Source organism: Leptinotarsa decemlineata, unplaced genomic scaffold (genome assembly GCF_025532065.1).
Source record: "Leptinotarsa decemlineata unplaced genomic scaffold, Ldec_3_MD MMD2_tig00000090_RagTag_RagTag, whole genome shotgun sequence".
Classification (NCBI taxonomy): Eukaryota; Metazoa; Arthropoda; class Insecta; order Coleoptera; family Chrysomelidae; genus Leptinotarsa; species Leptinotarsa decemlineata.
The window spans coordinates 6,186,962-6,207,162 of NW_027412541.1; the positions used below are offsets into that span (position 1 = coordinate 6,186,962).

Here is a 20,201-nt window from a genome sequence, read left to right on the forward strand (position 1 = left end):
TCCGTTTTATCTTTCAATTAGGTATTCAAATTTTTTATAGTTTTAATATATTTTTGGCATATTTTGTTCATTATGAAAAAGTTTTATGATATTTGAAGATAAATTTCCAAGATTAGGTATAGATTTATAAGAAAAATTTTTATCGGAATCAAATTTCGTTGTAATCAAATTATTTTATTGAGAAATTTCTGAACAATATGTCTCTAAGAAGTCTGAGATTTTTTTGCTTGAGAGGTTGTTCTAATTTTTCTATTCTTTTTACCAAATACAGTACTAAATTGATTTTAATTGATTTTTTATGAAAAGAACAGTAATTGATATATCTTCCTGAATTAGTAGGTTTGACATACCAATCAGTGATCAAGGAATTATCAGTTTTCCGGATAACTCTTGTATCAAGAGAGGGCCCGATTATTTTCTATTTTGATAGTGAATTGCAATTTTTCATCATATCTATTGACATCAAGAATTTCATAAGATTTGTCATAAGGTATTGCATGAATGACATCGTCAACGTATTTCTTTAAAAAAGAAATTTCAAAACTCAGTTTAGGAAGTATGTTTTCAAAAAGATCGTCCATTACGTATTGAGCTATAATAGGAGAAATAGTAAATCCCATTGGTGTACCAAGAATTTTTTTATAGTATTTACCTTCGAAAGAGAAATAACTTGGATTGAAGATGAAATCAATTATTTCAATAATTTTTTTGGGTTATTGAACATTTTTTATTTATATCATTCCATTTTTTGATAATACTTTTCTCCACTAGATTCATAGGTAAATTGCTGAACAGTGAAATTACATCTAGGATGATCAGAATATAATCTGGAGGTAATGATTTTTCATTTATAAAATCGGAAAAATCGAAAGAATCCTCAATATAGAATTCATTTTCATAATTATATGCATCAGTGAGAATTTTAGTGACCATTTGGGCAATTTTGCTATTTGGAGCATCAACGGAAGAAATAATGGGTGTCAAGTCCATAAGGAAGTCTATAATATTTGGGTGATGTAGAATTATCAAACATACACATTTTTGCTTCATCTTCTGATATCATTTTTCATTTTTCAAATCTGTAATGATTTTATTTGCCTTTTGTTGTATTGTTAAAACAGGATCTCTATTAAGTTCAACATAAGAATCACTATCATTAATAATCTCAAGAGATTTCTCAATGTAATCAGATTTTTTCATAATCACTGTCGCCCTGCCTTTATCAGATCTTGTAAGTATCAATTCTGGATGATTCTTCAATTTTTTTTGTTTTTTTAAAATAGGAAATTAAGAAAATTTTTATTATCATGAGCTTTTTGGAAAAAGTTAGTTACAATATTTGTTATTTTCGCTCTGAAAAGATTCTTTTTGCTATCACAAAACCCAGTTATCAGGTTTTCAATATCTGAAAATAAATTTGGTATATACACCTTTTTGGTAGTTGGTGATAAGCTGAAATTGAAACCTAAGGCGAGAAAATGTTTTATATCTTCTGGTATAATGATATATGATAAATTTTGTATCCAATTTTCATTAGTTTTAATATCTGATTTTGAATTACATTTGAGTATACGAAGTTTATCGATATTTTTATTTTTCATGTCATTGAAAATTTTATTGTATTTGACAGTTTGTGGTTTTTCAAATTCTAGGCAAATATTAAAAGGAATTGATTCTGTTACAAATTTTGTTTGTTTATCAGAAAGTTTCTCTAAATTTTTCAAATCATTATGTGTGACTTTAATTTCAAGATTCAATACTTTTTTCTTCAAGTTGTCAATGAATGTCATGAGAATTTTTACCATTTGTAGAATTGAAAAGGATATTTATATTTTTCATATTATTTTTTATATGTGAAGGTATCACATTGTTTTTTCTGCATCGAAGGAGGAAAATTCTTCTGTTGCGATATGATGCCAGTTTCTTGTTTGTATTCCTTCATTCCTTCATTGCTCTGCTGTCTGGAAACCGTGGTCGAGTTCGATCTCTTCGAAGAACCCCATTGTTATTTAAAGTTGAGAATCTTAGTAACTGACATTGATAATCTCAGCAGTATATACAGTAACTTATTGGAACTACACCAAAAAACATAATAATAATAAAAATTGTATCAATCAATTCTCCCTTTAGAGTCAACGATTATCAAATCATGATACCATTGAAAAATGACATTTATGTGAAGGTATGACATTTGTCAAACCAAAAAAATCCATTAATGTTTAACTTTCTTTCGTCGATTTATATGTTCAATTTATTGGTTTTTACTCAGTTTTACTGTAAGTATGATTTGTAATGTTATTCATTGGCAAAAAAACACAATTCAATAAATTATAGGCCCTGAAGAAGCTTCCCATTAGAAGCAAAAGCTTGGCAAAGTAGAGCAGAGTTTTGATTTTTTGACTGAGAGACCCTGTTAATCCATTTTACTGTACATTTCTCCAGTCACTGAAATATATAAAATAAATAGATAAGTACTATTCTGATCATTCCTACATTGATTTCAATTTAATTGCCACGGTAGACAGCTGTTTCAGCATATTGGGCACCGTCAGTACCGAGCAGGCGGTCCACGATTGAGGACAAAATGTGAATAACCAAGAAAACTAGGTACTTTATGAAAATAACTGCGTAAACGCAAGCGAGACATAAGTGGAGCGACCTACTGGTGCGACACCCAAGTCAACTTGCCAAGTTTTAATGTCAGTGTTGTTGGTTTGACCAATCAACCGACGACTGCGGTAGCAGAAATTTCTCCAATTGATTAACAATAATAGTTTATGGAGAATTTTCATTTTCATATCTTATTTAAAAAACTACAAAACGAATTTTCATTATGAAAGGAATGAAACTTTTCATTCAACGGTTGTAGTGGATGACCTGTAGATAACTATAATTTAAAGAATCGTTATCAATACGTTTTTCAGTATTACCACCTAGACAAAAGATTCTCTCGTGTTGCCTTATGGTGAAAGGAACGATAGGAGATTTTTCTGTAGAAAAATCGTCTCTTGATAAGACAAGAGATTGGGTCGGATGTAAATTAACTTTTCATTTGGGCAAGGGACCATTTTTGTGAGAAAATATGTGGACAATTAGATATTAGGGAGTGAACGTATTTTTTTGTTAAATTCCAACATCTTGTAGCCCAGAAATAAAGCGGTTGTAGACCTATGTTCATATGAAGAATGTTTCTTAAAATCATCCAAAGATTTTGAAATTTCAGTTTTTGTAGCAATATTTCAGTCTACAATGTCAAGGTCTTAATAATTACTTGAATAGAAGCAATACATATTTTATGTACCACGGCTGATTTTCAAAAAAGTTCTTTGACTAACCATACACTTTTGATTTGATAAAACATGAAGTGTCACAAACCTCTAATATTGCCAGTGAAGTTTTCTCACATTATACAACTTTCAGAATCTGAATGAAAAAGACCTCGATTTGGGAAGAAATTCAAATCTTCTAATTCAAAACTGAGAGAAGTTGTATAATCCAGAAACCAGTGATAAAGATTCCGACTTATTTCTCGCTTTATTTCAAAGACACTGTTGACATCTTCAATATAATTTTTTTTCTTATTCGAATAATACTCAAAATTCCCCAGGAACTTTTTATACGTTTCAAATTGAGAAAGAGAAATCTATTTATAGACAAAAGTCAACACCAGCTCATTTTTCTTGAACACAGTGAAATATTGTGTCACTTGAAATAAAATAGATTAAACTTTGCATAAATACACAAAAGCCACCTTGAAATAAAGCAAATTATGATATTGATCAACTTTTTCATTTTCAGCCTTATTTTGATGATTTTTGTAATAAATGGGAGAAAACGTATCCCACATTAATTCACATTAACCAGATTTTCTACTTCTCACACGTATACAATAGTTTCAGATATGCTCAATAAGATTTGCATAGGATACAATAGAATTTGCATCTTGATGATTTCTTAGAATACACAGAGAAAATGCACAACTCTTTCAATGATTCATAAATTTGAAACGAATCGTGATATCAATATTAATGAAAAATGTATAGGTAATAAAGCAAGCTTGCATACAGGATGGTTCCGAGTGTCATTCAAAAGTTGTATTTCATCACAGGGTGTGATGAATTACAAATGATAGATGACAGAAACATAACTTTGTTTTCTCTTGCGTAATATGTATGAATTGGGCCCTGTTAGGAAATTTGTTCGATGTGAAGTAATCCGAGATAAATTTCGTTCCATATATTAAAAAAATTAAATGATCAAAATCAGACTAAATATTCAAGTTTCTGAAGATCCAAAATCTGTTAACATTTCAAGGCTCCCATTCTTTATGCACCTGTGTGTACTTGTATACACTTATGTAAACTTACTAATACTCACTTATATAAAAACAAATTCACAGATCTAGATTTCAATGTTTTCTTTTCAAAGATTATGACCTAAACATTCTTAGAAACTATAATAGTACTTCTCTAGTAAGAGGCTTTTTCATTTTGTAATGTATAACTTCCTAGCTGGTTGAATGATTCTAGTAGTTCATTATAAAAAGTGACGGCCTTATAATGAGCTGTTTCTTTTCAATCATCAGGACCGTAAAAAAATTATTTATTTGAATGATCATCAATTCATCTAAACTCTTCAGAATAGGGAATCCAATTAAATATCTTGATATTATATGAATATTGTTAATGAAATAATGATTGTTAAAAACAGATCCATATTTGAAGTTTCAAAATTGAGGGTGGCTAAGAAGCTACAGCTAGAAATGAAAGTTGAAATTTTTCGATTTTTCCCTAAATCTTCGGAATCAATAGAGCTAGAGTCGATTTTTTTTGTTATCATTCAATAGACAACTGAGAAACAGACAACTTTGCCTTATATCTCTTACCATTTACAAGATCTCCTTCTTCAATTGGAGTAGCCCTGTATAGATTATAAAAATACTACAAACTTAAAATATCGAGGAGGCTCTTAGATTAAAAAAAGCTCAAATAATTTATACGCATATAACTCAAAACTTTTTTATTGCAGTAAAGGCTGATTATAAATTTAATAAAAAATAAATACTAGGGTACTCTTGCAACAATATTTTTAACAAACCATTTAAATAGCATGACATTTTGAACTGTAAAATAGTAAATAACCATTCATTTCAAAATCTAATATAGAATCTACAATATAGAATAATTTAATTGTACCTATTTCCTGATAAGGTTGAGATAATTATAAATAAATATTTTGAACAGCTACATTTCCTTCACAATTATTATAATTAAAATATATTGAAATTTTCATTTAATATAGTTTATTTTATTAATAAATACATCAATTTCCTTCGACGAAACAAATTAATTATTAAAAAATGTAGTAGAAAAATACCATCAGGTGATATTGATTATATCCCCTATAAATATATGGTATTTTGAGATATTCTAGGACCTAGGATATCTCAAAATATCATATATAGGGGATATAATCAATATCACCAGATGGTCATCTGGTTGACTATGCCATTTGTAAAGAAATATTGAGATAATTCTTCAGTTACTATATTTCCTACTTCTTGTATAAAGGTATTCTACTCTCTTCTACTTTATCAACAACCATATCCCAGGATATCTCAAATTACCATATATAGGGGATATAATCAATATCACCAGATAGTCATTCTACTACAAAAAATAGCTTTCTATTATTTTCATTATTAGATATTATAGAATATAGTTTTTTGTGGGGTGTGAGAGAAAATTAATTTTGTTGTTCCTTGTAGAAATATTGATCTCTAGAAAAGATACACCTAACTTTGTTATTCCACAACATACATTAGTCTCGATGACTACCAAACTCTATAGGGGTTAGTTAGCAAGGGCACTAAATTTTACAAAACATTCAATGCATTTCGAAAAATGTATTTCGCCGTTTAAATATTTTAGGCAACTCATCTTTTTCTATACACCTCAACAATTTGCCTATAATAAAGTCAATTAACAGAGTTTCATTTCTGCTTTAAATTCGCTCAATGATGTATGTATTCTAAAATGCAATCTAGACTCTAAAGAGTACCCCGTGTAGTTTTTCTTGGCATCTTCTAGAGCTAAAATTGCCTTATCCTTATTACCCTGTTGCCATTCGGCAAGAGCCAGTTCAAGAATTGCATATGGAATAATAAAATGATCTTCTACCAAATTTTTTTGCATAGATATCACAGATTCTAAACATTCTAATGCAAGTAAAGGACTACCCATATTTCTGAGACATGATCCTTGCAAAAGTAAAATTAATGCTTTATTATCATAATCATATTTGGATGGCTTTGTGTTAGAATCAATGTCTGCAAGAGATTTTTCAATTAATTTTAGTATTTCAGTACCAACTGATTTTTTTTTAAATATTTTAAATAAGTTCCACAAAAACATTAGTTCAATTACTGGTAAAGCCAAGCTACAATTTTGATTAAAATATCGTGCTGCCCTTTTCATTGCAAATTTTTCCATTGGCAATGATTTGCCAGCAATTCGCTGCTTGTATTTAGGAACATCCCTCATGAGTTGATTAATTTGATCCAATTCGGATTGTGTCAACTCATTTTTGAGAGCACACATTATAACTGCTTTCTGATAACTATACAAGCTTCTAGACCACTTACTTTTTTCAATCAACTGTGTACAGTAATACAGAGCTTCCCTCCATTCTGTTTTCAAACAATGCACCCACACCAGTTCCCAATAGCAGATGTGATGGAATTGTGGCCATATATTCTGAGATTTCCATGACCTTGTATACATCTCTTGACTGGCTTGTAGTTCACCAAATAATAAATTTACCCGGCCTTGGAAAAATAGGAACCACACACTCTCTGGATGTTTCTTCAACTGGTCATCGATAATTTCTTTACACATTTCCATGTCTCCCTCCTTATGACTAAGGACAGGCAAAACCACCAAATTATATCCCAACATGGTCATTATACACATAAGTTGTCTTAAACCATTCAACTTACATCCAATAGTAAGATCATTTAGACCATTTTGTTTGTTTCCAGAAAATCCAATGAATTCCAGAAGTTTGACAATTTTTGAGGGTAACATTGAAATCATTAAATTGAAAGCTCCCACACCCATCCTTACACCACTTTCAAAATGGTTTTTTGAATTGTCTCCGTGCCAATCTCTTTTCAAAAGAATTTGGCGGCAGTCCTTATATGAATTGAAACAAGATCTTATTTTCAATCCAGCCTTGATGAAACTTGAAAGTGTTTCATCCTCCATGAAAGTGAGCATAGCTTTCAACAACAAACTTTCTGCATGGCAGAGCTCAGCATGAGCCTCTAATTCTGTATACTGGTCAAAATGGGCACGTTTAACAATTTTTCCAATAGATTCTCCTATGGTGTTCTTTCTTCTGGATTTGTTGCAAACACCCAGTGAATTTTTCAAAGCTTTTGATGCTGCTACAGTTGCCTCTGGTTCAAATGTGAGAATAGCTTCCATAAACAAAAATATGGAGTACCCGAGGGAATGGTACATACTCGAATTTGAGTAAGGAGTCATCAAATCTTTGGCTTCGTTGAACTGGTTATTGAAAAAGTAATTGATAGCTCTTTGCGATTCAGCTAAAGCTCGATCTATAGTCATATCATTTTCAATTGGAGTATCTTCTGCATCCTCAAATTCATCATGATCATCATCATCACTCTCACTTGAATGATACTGTTCCACTGGATTCATCCTGATTGTTTGGCAAGTAAATTAGTATCACAATTTCTGATGTCCAACAGTTAATACATCATTTTATAAAAGTACTTATTATTGTTGAATGTTCCATACAAAGATAATACAAGTCTTTCTTCTGCTTTCTTCTTGTGTTCACTATTGCCACGTCACAAAACAATAATTACAATCACAACTAATAAAAATATAAATGTCCTGCACGATGAATCAAAGATCAAATTAACTCGTTATATTCCTAATGTGTTCAAAGGCCAAACAAACTGGCAAGTACCACCGATTCACAGAAATTTTAAGTGTGCATGTACTTGTCGCAATAATTGCTTTCTAGCAATCGTAAAAAGCACAGAATGATGAAAGAAAAATTATAAAATATATTCAAAGAACTATCTAATTCATTCGCAAAAAATGATGACACTTTAATGAAACATGGTTCTAAACATTTTATTTTTGGCGATTTGACCCTATCCATCACAATAAACAGAAGATTGAGACTGATTGAGATAAAAAGACTATTGTCGATGTCGATTGTCGATGCTATATTGCCAACCATCATTTCATTTGAACATCATAATTCAAACCATAGACAGATTACTTGGCTTATAAAGAATGATAAATAAAATAGTAGAAATCGTTCCGTTGTCCTTGACCATAAAAGAGAAAAATCTGTGCCTTTGATCTAAGAAAGCCAATGGAAAACATGTCTGTATTTTTTTATTCTTTCACATAATCGATGTGGTCCTCAAATATTTCCAAAAGCGAAATACATTTTTCGTTTCTTCTCTTTTTGAAATATCCAAATTTGACAATAGTCCACAATTTGAACTCGATTTTAAAATTAAAACGTATACGTGTTTCCTATGGAGATATCGAACTTTACGTAACCTTGAAATAAAAAAGAAAAAAGTTTTCGTTTATTCCATCCTCAATAAGTAAACCAATACAAATATTCAACGAATAAGGTAAAGGTACAAAAAAAAATATTCAAAATATATTTGAGTTGGAAGTTATTTATGACAAGATTCGAAGATTTTCGAAATTGGGAATATATTTCAAAGTCTGCAAATTTACATATGATTATGATCAGTTTTATCTCATAACCATAACAACTTAAACGGTATTAGCGATTGAAAATATTAAACACTGACACTAAAGATTCAATAAGTTATGCGACCCGTGGTAGCTAACTGCGGTTAAATAATGACATTTGACATTTGCTAATAAATAAATAACCTATCTTTTTGAGTTCCTTCTGCATTTTCATTTTTTTGTAAATGAGAAACTGATTTTCAGAATATGGCCGAAAAAAGGTTTCCAGTCGTCCTATATGAAGTTGGGGCTTCAGAATGAAGAATCAGCTATGAAGAAATATAAGATGGACTGTCCCAATTATGTCCCAAAAATGAAAATGCAGAAGAAACTCAGAAAGATAGGTTATTTATTCATTAACAAATGTCAAATTGTCAAATGTCATTATTTACCACAGTTGGCAACCAAGGGGTTGCATCACTTGATGTCAATTCAATTTTATGTATATTAAATCACACAGTGATTTTTGGTTTTGGGGCCTAACGTTTTAGCGTGCGATCCCAATGGGAAACGTTGGAAAATGGGGCAATGGGGGTATTCAGCAATGACATTTCAAAATACGTCAGATGCGTCTTTTCGTGTTAGTTGGGAAATGGGGGAGTGGGCGTTAAAGAAAAAAACATGGCTGTCATGCAAGGTGTCTCATCGTTCAAGAAAAAAACATGTACGGGGTGTCTCAAATACGTCAGCGTGGAAAATAATGATATAATAATGATAATGAACGAAAAATCGGATTGAAGAAAAAACATGGCCACAGGCGTTAAAGAAAAGACATGTTTACCAACGTAATGGAAAAAACATACAGGACGTCTCATCGTTTGGGGAAAAACATGTACAGGGTGTCTCAAATACGTCAGCGTGGAAAATAATGATATAATAATAGTAATGAACGAAAAATCGGATTGAAAAAAAAAACATGGCCACGGGCATTGAAGAAAAAAAACATAACTATAAACCTAATAGAAAAAAACATGGCTGTCATACATGGTGGCTCATCGAAAATAAACTGTAGGAGTTCTAAAACTTTTCTTACGAAGATTTACATGGGAAAACGGCTAAGGTTCATTCTGACGATTTTGATTCCTTTCAAGGTCACGCGTACGGTAGAGAATCGAGAAGCGTTATCGCGGTTTGAAAGATAACGATTCGATCGCGCTTGGAATGAGAACAAATAGGTATACAGGGTATTGAAGAAAAAACATGTACAAAGTGTCTCAAATACATCAGCGTGGAAAATGATGATATAATAATAATAATGATTGAAAAATTGGATTAAAGAAAAAAACATGGCCACGGGCGTTAAAGAAAAAAACATGGTTGTCAATTTCAAGGTCACGCGTACGGTAGAGAATCGAGCAGCGTTATCGCGGTTTGAAAGATAACGATTCGAACGCGCTTGGAATGAGAACAAATAGGTATACAGGGCGTCTCATCGTTTGGGGAAAAACATGTACAGGGCGTCTCAAATACGTCAGCGTGGAAAATAATGATATAATAATAATAATGATAGAAAAATTGGATTGAAGAAAAAAAAAAACATGGCCACGGGCGTTGAAGAAAAAAACATTGCTATCATACAAGGTGTCTCGTCGTTTGAGAAAAAACATGTACGGAGTGTCTCAAATACGTCAGCGTGGAAAATAATGATATAATAATAATAATGAACGAAAAATCGGATTGAAGAAAACAACATGACTGCCATACAAGGTGACTCATCATTTAGGAAAAAACATGTACAGGGTGTCTCAAAATACGTCGACGTGAAAAATAACGGTAGAATAATAACATTGAATGAAAAATCGGATTGAAGGAAAAAACATGGCAGCGGGGCTTTCAGTGCAGCGTTGAAGAAAAAAACATGAGAGCAATGTGTACAGGGGGTCTCATTCAAGAAAAACATGACAGATTAACGAAGCTCTATCGTTTTGAGGTGTGATTCTTCAATGTGTACAGGGTATTTCAATTGAGAAAAAACATGTCGAATTAATGAGGCTCTATCGTTTTAGCGTGCGATCCTAATGGGAAACGTTTGAAAATGGGGGCAATGAGGGTATTTTTCAAATACATTTCAAAATACGTCACATGCGTTTTTCGTTTTTGTGTTAGTGGCGTCAATGTATACAGGGTGTCTCAAAATACGTCGGCGTTGTTGAATTATAAAAATGAATGAAAAATCGCATTAAAGAAAAAACATGGTTACCAGCGTCAAAGAAAAAAACATGGTTGCCTTCGAGATATACGGGGGTGTCTCATCGTTTAAAGAAAACATGATGGTAATGTGTACAGGATGTCCCAAAATGCGTCATTGAAAAACATGACAGTTTAACGGGGCTCTATCGCTTTAAAGTGTGATTCTTAAAAGTGTACAGGGTGTCTCAAAATACATTATTTAAGGAACATGACGGTTCAACGGGATTCTATCGTTTTGCCGAGCGATTCTTCAATATGTACAGGATTTCTCATTCAAGAAAAAGCATGACAGTTTAACGGGGCTCTATCGTTTTAGCATACGATTCTTCAATGTCTACAGAATGTCCCCAAAATACGTCATTTAAAGAACAGGACAGTTTAACGGGGCTCTATCCTTTTAGCATGCGATTCTTTAATGTGTACAGGATATCTCAAAATACGCCATTTAATAAAAAAACGTCGTTTCTGGCTCAAAATCCAATGCTTCTCCTCATGGACCTTAAGTTTAGTCATTTTAAGACCTCGTAGCGGAACCTTGTAGAATACCCAACTCAAGGTAGATGTGACGTGTATAAGAATTATATATGATATATGATAAGAATTATATATTATTCGGATCATCACGCACATCACGCTAAATGAAAGGAGAAGAAATGTAGAATTTATCGACAGAGAAAAAACAAAGATTGCGGTCAGAAGGGCACTAAGCCACATTTTCGTTAACCAAGTTAGCATCATCAGGAGGAGTTAACCAGATAAAGGTAAATATAACAGAAAAATTCATATAGAGGGGTCATTTGAGAAAGAAATGTGGTAACGAGGATCTAGGAGGATATAATGCGATAAAATGTTCAGTTTTGTCTTGAAAAACGCATTGAAAATTTTTCAAAATTTCGATGCGTTAAAGTAGACAGTTTTGTCATTTGAATCGCATCGAAAAAAAATGCATTTTTCAAAGTCTCATTTCTTCTAAAAACACATTTGATTTGCATCGTGATGCGTCACAGAAAATGATGCAGAAATGACATGAAAATCGTTTCGAAAAATTGACAAAAATTTAGCGCGATAAAACGTACATTTATGTCGCGATTATCGTATAAAATATTTCGCAAAATCTCAATGCGTTGAAACAGTCAATTCAGGAACTCCAAACGTTTCGAAAAAACGTTATTTTTGCCACACATTTTCCAAACAAATAACGCATGACAGAAAGATCGAAAATCGTGTATGGTATGAACTAGAACCGATTTTTCGGTTCCAATCAATTTTCGTTTGAAAATACAGACTATCAGCCAATAAAATTCACCTCAAAATTACTATGCAAATTTAGTATTCGAAATATCGAAATCATTTCTTTCATAGCATTATTTAGGATGTTTCGCTAATCAAAATTTTATGCATATCAATTGCTTTCAGAAAACGCTACATATTTTCAAAAAATAGGAATATCGTCTAACAGAAAGGTAGTAATCTGTTTGTAGTAGAAACAGAACTTGAATTTCTTTGGACGTGCTATTAAGAGAAAAAGGTTCTTATGATATAGAGCAAGGAATTTATGTGAAGTTTATTACTTTGAAAATACTTTTGTGGCAATACCTGATAGTGACCAAAACAATGCATAATACGCGTATACAGAGTGGCTTAGTGCTTCAAAATACGTCTCAAACAAATAAGGCATGACAGAAAGATCAAAAATCGTTTATGATATGAACTAGAACCGATTTTTCTGATAGAATAAAATATAATTTACTTTTATATTTAAATCATCGATTGATAAACATATTTTTTGTAGTGAAATCGTATTTCATTATTCGACAACTTGGAAAATTAAAATATCGAGTAGTACGTCTTTTTATAGGTTTCGTCTGGAAATTGATTGGAAATCAGATCGTTATTTAGGATGTTTCGCTAATCAAAATTTTATGCACATCAACTGCTTACAAAAAATGCTACATATTTTCAAAAAATAGGAATATCGTCTAACAGAAAGGTAGTAAACTGTTTGTAATAGAAACAGAACTTGAATTTCTTTGGACGTGCTATTAAGAGAAAAAGGTTTTTATGATATAGAGCAAGAAATTTGCGTCAAATTCATTACGGTGAAAATACTTTTGTGACAATACCTGATATTGACTAAAACAAGGCATAATACGCCCTTAACAGGTAAACTTTTCACTAAAAAAAAGTAACATGTGGTAACCTTAGATTTTATATACCTTCTATCCTTCGAATTTTCATTTTTAAAATCTTGATAAAAGATTTTTATTTAAGAATGCTACTTTTTCACTAATATCAATAACATTGTATTCTTTTTCATTGCAGATTATGGAAAACACAAATGATTCTTCGTAAGTGATTATTTTTTCATTACCTTTCAAATATTGATCAATCATTGCTTTTCAGAAATGACAAGGTGTATTATTCGATGGGGGAAGAAGAAAAATATTATTCATCTTCGGATGAGGAGGTAGATTTTTCGTGAGTTTTTCTAAAATTCAATTATAATATCAATTTATGGATGTCAGAATGTTTGCAGATTGAACATCGATAATGCAAGATGCAGTTTTTGTCCCGAGTGGTGGGGATTCTGCACTTGTACGGGGCAAGAAGAATACGTTCCACCGGAGTCTACCTCTTCCCCCAAACCCAAGCCCACCTCTGACGGGAAACAAGAAACAGCTGAGCCGCTACCTCCTGCTGCCTCCCCGAACTTGAGCCAACCTCCAACAACTACCAACACCCACGGTGAAGACAAAAATTAATAAAATATTTTAAATTCACTGTGTTTGTTTTTTTTTTTATTTTCTTTCAAATATCAGTTTTGAGCGGAAATTAAATGGTAGCCTATCAAGATACTATCAAAATATCTACAACTCAATATTTAATTTTTCCAAGCCGTTTGATGATGAATTTGACCTATATTCCTCGCTCTATATCATTGTTATATATTGGGTAACTTAGTGGACTGTTTTAATAGGTCTTTGAAAATTATCGAGTAGTTCGTTCTGTTCAGTGGTGCTAATGAATGAGAATTAACTAACAATAATAATGATATCAAAAAGAGAGAATTTAACGTGTCTGTGATTTCCTTACCTTGATTTTGGTCACAACGGCACTTGAGGAATCGGTGAATAGAGAGAGAGAGAGAGAGATAAGAAACTGCACTTTTCCAGTACAACTGCAGTTTTCTCGAGCACTTTCGGTTCTTTCTCCGGAATCGAACCTTTTGTCTATATGTTCTTCCTCTCGCGGCAGACAGAAAACCACAGTCGTCTCGCGATAAGAATATAAACAAAAAAAATGAAAACAAAAACTCTACTTAATCAGACAAACACACTATACAGGGAGGTGGTGACGATACATACCGCCCACCTAAAATGCCGAGGCATTTTATTGATTATTTTCGAGTGGTAAAGGGCAAAGCTTTACCACTGACCGTTTGAGCAATCCAGTAGGAGTTTTTACTGAGGCAACGCGTATTATTCCGTCTGTGCCCGGATAAACTTCAACCACACAGCCAAGTTGCCAACGTGAGGGAGGCATTGAGTCGTGCTTAATTAAAACCATCGTACCCAGTTCAATGTTAACAGTAGGATCAGTCCACTTGCCTCGCTGGAACAAGGTATGGAGATACTCTTTGCTCCATCGCGACCAGAAATCTTTATGTAAATGTTGAATCAACTGCCACCGTGATAGTCTATTTAACGTGACTTTGCCAAGCTCTTCATCGGGGGAAGCATTCAGCGGTTCCAGAGTTAAAAAATGACCTGGAGTGAGAACGGACAGATCATTAGGGTCAGAGCTGATTGGACAGAGCGGCCTAGAATTCAAAACTGATTCTACTTGGACCAATAAAGTGTTGAATTCTTCGTAGGTAAGAAGCTGTTTTCCAAGGACTCTAGAGATGTGATTTTTAACTGACTTGATACCAGCCTCCCACAATCCACCGAAGTGAGGACTAGAAGGGGGGATAAAACTCCACTCGATTAGCTCTTGTTGAGCAGCAATATGAAAACCTTTGAGGATTCGAGAGGCTCCAATAAAATTAGTCCCGTTATCACTAAATATCTTTGTAACCCTACCACGTCGAGCAATCAAGCGCCGCAGAGCTGCCAAAAACGTCTCGGATGTCAAATCTGTCGCCAACTCTAAATGGAGTGCCTTAGTCGCAAAACACACGAAGAGGCAAATATAGGCATTGTGGGTTTTCGCACCACGATGTCGACCGAGAGTTATGGAATAGGGTCCGCCGAAATCGATGCCAATGCAAGAGAATGGTTTTATCTGTGACACGCGTAATGGAGGGAGGTTTCCCATTGGAGCTCGGGATGGAATGGGATTTTGTTTCCAGCATGTAAGGCACTTTGAAAGTTTCTTACGGATGGTGCGTTTCGCAGATAATATCCAGTATTTCTGGAGTAAGAGAAAATACAGAGTTTGGAAACCAGGGTGGAAATATTGGCAGTGTACACTTTCGATGATTAAGTCGGTTAACCGATGTTTGCTGGGTAATAATAACGGGTGTCGTTTGTCATAAGTGAGTTTGGAGTGTGTGAGACGACCACCTACTCTCAAGAGACCATTTGTGTCAAGAAAGAGATTCAACTTGCGGAGTGATTTCTCTAAAACTTTTCCACTGAGTAAGGAGGAGATTTCAGAGTGGAACACGTGAGATTGGATATGTTTAACTAGGGAGAGTGAAGCATGATGGAGATCTTCGAACGTGAGGTAAGACAACTTTCGTTCGGAAGGAGGAAGCTGACAATTATGAAGGAAACGCTTTACATAAGCGACAATCCTTTGAATTTTGGTGAAGGAGGAATACTTTTCTAACAGGATATCGAGAAAATTACTTTCTCTTTGGGTGGACAAAACAGTTCTTTTTTCTTCCAGGAGATATTCTGCATCTAACTCAGCGGAGCTAACCATGGAGGGCCAAAACGTCGAAGGTTGGCGAAGCCAAGAAGGCCCCGCCCACCATTGGGAATGATCTATTAGCTGGGATGGAAAAAGGCCTCGAGATGCACAATCAGCAGGGTTGTCTTTTGATGGAACGTAATGCCAAACTTCAGGGGAGAGCTTGTCTTGAATTCGACTTACGCGGTTACTCACGAAAGTTTTCCATTTATGAGGAGACGAACGTATCCATGACAAGGTTGTTGATGAGTCTGACCAGGCAAAAATATTGCTTACGGGAATTTGTTTGTCAAAAATCTTTATAACGAAAAACAGGAGATCAGCTAGTAGACAAGCCGCAGAGAGTTCGAGTTTTGGGATAGAGAGGGTTTTAAGAGGAGATACTTTGGATTTTGCGCATATCAGGCTAACGCATATGTCATCCATAGTTTCATATCGACAGTATATAACGGCCGCATAACCATGTTCACTGGCATCAGCAAAGCCATGCAGGGTACAGGAAAAAGAAGAGGTATGGAATAGAAAGCGAGGAACGCTAATGTTTGAGAGAATTGGAAGCTCATCCTTTATCCGATTCCAAATGCATGTCACTTCCGAAGGAGGATTTTCGTCCCAGCCTATTCCTAAGGTCCACAAATGTTGAATGAGCATTTTTGCAAAAAGAGTAAGAGGACTAAGAAATCCCAAGGGGTCGAATATCCTGGCAATTTCGGAAAGTATATTTCGCTTGGAGCAAGGTACTGACTTGGAACATATAGTGAAAGAAAAATGATCAGCGGAAGCATTCCACTGTAAACCTAGAACCTTTACAGTTGAATCATTATTAAGATCAAGCGAGGTAGAGTTATCCGAAACTTCTTGGGCAAGTAAAGAAGTGTGATTACTTTTCCATTTGTGAAGTTCGAATCCTCCTCTTCTGAGCAACGAAATGAGTTGAGATTTGAGACTTTGAGCTTCTTGAACTGACTGGCAACTTGTCACGATGTCATCTACATAGGAGGAGGTTTTTATGGCTTTGACTGCCAAGGGGAATTCTTCACCTTCATCCTGAGCAAGCTGCAGAAGGGTTCTTATCGCAAGAAAAGGGGCCGAGCTCACTCCATAAGTGACAGTATTTAGAACGTATTTCTGAACTGGCTCGTTTGGAGAGAATCTCCATAGAATTTTTTGATACTTCCTATGCTGTATGGAAAGGAGAATTTGACGATACATTTGACGAATGTCTACCATGAGAGCGATAGGATTTATTCTGAAACTCAATAGGAGAGTAACCAAGTCACTCTGAAGCTTGGGTCCTATTAATAAAGTATCATTGAGTGATACCCCACTTGTGGTTTTCGCAGAAGCATCGAATACCACTCTCAGTTTGGTGGTAGCGCTTTCTGGTCGCAAAACACAATGATGTGGGATGAAATATTCATCAGCGTTATTGTATGTTTCTGTTATAGGTGACATATGGTGTTGAGAGAGATAATCCCGCATAAATTCAGAATACTGTTCTTTCAATGAAGGATTTCTATTCAATTTGAGTTCGAGAAGATGAAATCGTCGGAGAGCGAGTTCTAGAGAATTAGAGAATATAGGTGCATTTGCTCGAAAGGGAAGTGAGACTATATATCTGCCTGAGGCTGTTCGGGACACAGTTTTAGAGAATATATCTTCGCAAACAGAATCTTCAGGAGAGGACTTACATATTCTTGGGACTTCCTCCAGTTCCCAAAAACGTTTGAGTGTAGAGTCGAGATTAGGATTACAAGAGCAATGTAAAGATGTGAGTAATTCCGAACTAGAAGGGTTGGGAATTGATCCCATGAGAATCCAACCAAAAATGGTATGAAATGCGTTGGGTTCGTTATGTTTCCCAGGCCGGCGACCACTATTTAGGATCAAAGAAAATATTTCGGCTCCTAGAAGAAGATCGATTTCATTGGAGATGTTGAAATGAGGGTCAGCAAGCTTGAGGTTCGACAAATGAGACCAAGACGTAACATTGAGGTCATGACTAGGCATTTTATTACAAACCTTGGGCATTACGATGGCATTCAACTTGATAAGAGGTTTAGGGCTAGTGCACGGGCGAATCTGCAGGGAGACTGCTTTAGAAGCTGAGGAATTCATGTCATTTATACCTTGGATGGAGAGGGAAATATTGTGGTTTTGATTATATAATCCAAGACGATTGCAGCAACTTTGGCTTATAATGTTGATTTGTGAACCTGAATCGAGGAGGGCACGAATTTGCTGATAGTCACCGCGGGCATCAAGAACTTCAATAAGAGCTGTTGATAAGAGTATGGTAGTATTCATGTTCGACGGTTGACATTGAGAATGAGTTGAGGGTTTGATGTTCGTGAAAGCAGAAGAAGCTTGATTTTGTGGTAGGTTATCTCCTACAGGAGGCAGAGATGAGCTTTGATCTTGATGAAGTTGATTTATGGGAGGAGCGGTGATGCCAAAGTGTAACAAAGTATGATGTGTCTGCCCACAATTAAGACAGTGTGATTTTGAAGTGCAATCTTTTATCACATGTCTTGAACCGAGACAGTTGAAGCACCATCTTTTCGTTTTCACCATATTAAAGCGATCCTTAACATTCAGAGAGATGAATTGTGGACATTTGTAAATATGATGATTGCCATCACAAACTGAACAGATCACTTGTTTAACCTGGGCGTGAAACGATCTTCGGGGGTAAAATTGGAAGATGAGTTTTGCAAATGTGTTCTGGCTTTAATACCGGGTTTAGGAATTTTCTTCTGTGTGCAATCGAAGGTTCTATCTAAGGCACTAGATTGTTTTAGCACGAAATCTCGAAGGTCATCAAATGTCGGTATGTCATCAGAACCAATTTCAATTTCGAATCGACCAACTGTATTTGAATCTAACCGCCGTACAAGCATATTAAAAAGCAAAAAGCTCCATTGGTCTGTAGGAAACCCTAAATTTTTCAGAGCTGCAATATTTTCTGTGAACGTGTCTACGAGTTTTCTGAGATTTTGAGAGGAAATATTATTATCAGGGATTCGAGGAGCATTTTCTAACTCGAGATAGTGAGCATTCGCAAGGAGTCTTTTGTTTTCGTAACGTTTTATCAAAGAATTGTATGCAACAATATAGTTTGCATCCGAGATAGGGTTACACTTCACAAGTGCTAACGGAGACCCCGACAGAGATGAGATTAGGTAATTAAATTTATCTATGTTTTTCAAAGAGGAGTTATCATGGACTAAACTGTTGAACATGTCAATAAAGGTTTTCCATTGCTTGAAATTGCCATCAAATTTAACAAGTTCGATTTTTGGCAATCTCACATGACTCATTTCGGGTGGACTTGGGTTGTTTACAACATCGACTGTATTGAATAATTGAGAAAAGGTAGATTTTGCTGCATAATAATGCTTGTAAAATCCTCTGGATAGAACTTTAAATTCCTCATTGTCATATTCATCCACTGAAATGAGGAGTGGCAAAAGAACTGCATTATGCTTTTCAAAGTCTTGATAAATATTTTCTAAGTGCGAACACATTGATTTAAATAGAGAATGAAGATCCACAGACGTTTTGGCAGCTTCTGCTATTTCAGCAATATCGCTCATACGGTCTATACAAATTTGTTGAAGAGCCCGACATTGTTTTATTTTATTCGCGTTAGCCGTCATCTTGAACTACACTGAATTGCTAAATAACAAGCTTCAAAATAGCTTGATATATAATCGTACCGAACAAAATTATTCGATCACACCTCGTATATTGAGAATCAATATCTCACCTCTAGCAAAAACTCCAAGTATTAAATATTTTTCAAAAAAAAAAACAAGTAAAGATTGGATGTGAAATTAAAAAACAAAACGATAGAGAGGTATTCAACAGAACGTTGACTTCTTGGGTTTTTTGCCAACAGGAGAAAATTAAATGTATTTGTCTGAGAACTAAAGAGTCTGAACAAAACGAACAAACGAAAATTTTCAAGAATTCACAATATCCGGCTCGAAGGACCATGTTATATATTGGGTAACTTAGTGGACTGTTTTAATAGGTCTTTGAAAATTATCGAGTAGTTCGTTCTGTTCAGTGGTGCTAATGAATGAGAATTAACTAACAATAATAATGATATCAAAAAGAGAGAATTTAACGTGTCTGTGATTTCCTTACCTTGATTTTGGTCACAACGGCACTTGAGGAATCGGTGAATAGAGAGAGAGAGAGAGAGATAAGAAACTGCACTTTTCCAGTACAACTGCAGTTTTCTCGAGCACTTTCGGTTCTTTCTCCGGAATCGAA

The 20,201-nt window shown here is 34.4% G+C and overlaps 4 protein-coding genes across 4 annotated transcripts; 1 reads left to right on the plus strand and 3 right to left on the minus strand.

Moving 5' to 3' along the window:
• Positions 1–2,392: 2,392 nt before the first annotated feature.
• On the minus strand, positions 2,393–8,262 carry LOC111505050 (tetratricopeptide repeat protein 39B-like). The gene has a single exon (XM_023159799.2). The coding sequence runs from the start codon at positions 7,722–7,724 to the stop codon at positions 5,982–5,984; it is 1,743 nt and encodes a 580-aa protein (XP_023015567.2). The 5' UTR covers positions 7,725–8,262; the 3' UTR covers positions 2,393–5,981.
• Positions 8,263–13,269: 5,007 nt separating this feature from the next.
• LOC111505059 (uncharacterized) lies at positions 13,270–13,785 on the plus strand. Its single transcript, XM_074172432.1, has 3 exons — positions 13,270–13,351; positions 13,407–13,481; positions 13,540–13,785. The coding sequence occupies exons 1-3, from the start codon at positions 13,329–13,331 to the stop codon at positions 13,763–13,765; spliced, it is 324 nt and encodes a 107-aa protein (XP_074028533.1). The 5' UTR covers positions 13,270–13,328; the 3' UTR covers positions 13,766–13,785.
• A 608-nt stretch (positions 13,786–14,393) lies between these two features.
• On the minus strand, positions 14,394–18,494 carry LOC141481225 (uncharacterized). Its single transcript, XM_074172428.1, has one exon. It carries the CDS (start codon positions 18,492–18,494, stop codon positions 14,394–14,396), a length of 4,101 nt encoding a protein of 1,366 aa, XP_074028529.1.
• Positions 18,495–18,574: 80 nt separating this feature from the next.
• Positions 18,575–19,579, minus strand: LOC141481226 (uncharacterized). The gene has a single exon (XM_074172430.1). It carries the CDS (start codon positions 19,577–19,579, stop codon positions 18,575–18,577), a length of 1,005 nt encoding a protein of 334 aa, XP_074028531.1.
• Between the last annotated feature and the right edge of the window lie 622 nt (positions 19,580–20,201).

Excerpts from the sequence above, each read along its gene's own strand:
- LOC141481226 (XM_074172430.1), bottom strand. The coding sequence starts at position 19,579 with ATGACGGCTAACGCGAATAAAATAAAACAATGTCGGGCTCTTCAACAA.
- LOC111505050 (XM_023159799.2), bottom strand. The coding sequence starts at position 7,724 with ATGAATCCAGTGGAACAGTATCATTCAAGTGAGAGTGATGATGATGAT.
- LOC111505059 (XM_074172432.1), top strand. The coding sequence starts at position 13,329 with ATGGAAAACACAAATGATTCTTC. Across the intron at positions 13,352-13,406 it reads GAAAACACAAATGATTCTTC|AAATGACAAGGTGTATTATT; the intron begins GTAAGTGATTAT and ends ATTGCTTTTCAG. Across the intron at positions 13,482-13,539 it reads GATGAGGAGGTAGATTTTTC|ATTGAACATCGATAATGCAA; the intron begins GTGAGTTTTTCT and ends GAATGTTTGCAG.
- LOC141481225 (XM_074172428.1), bottom strand. The coding sequence starts at position 18,494 with ATGGTGAAAACGAAAAGATGGTGCTTCAACTGTCTCGGTTCAAGACAT.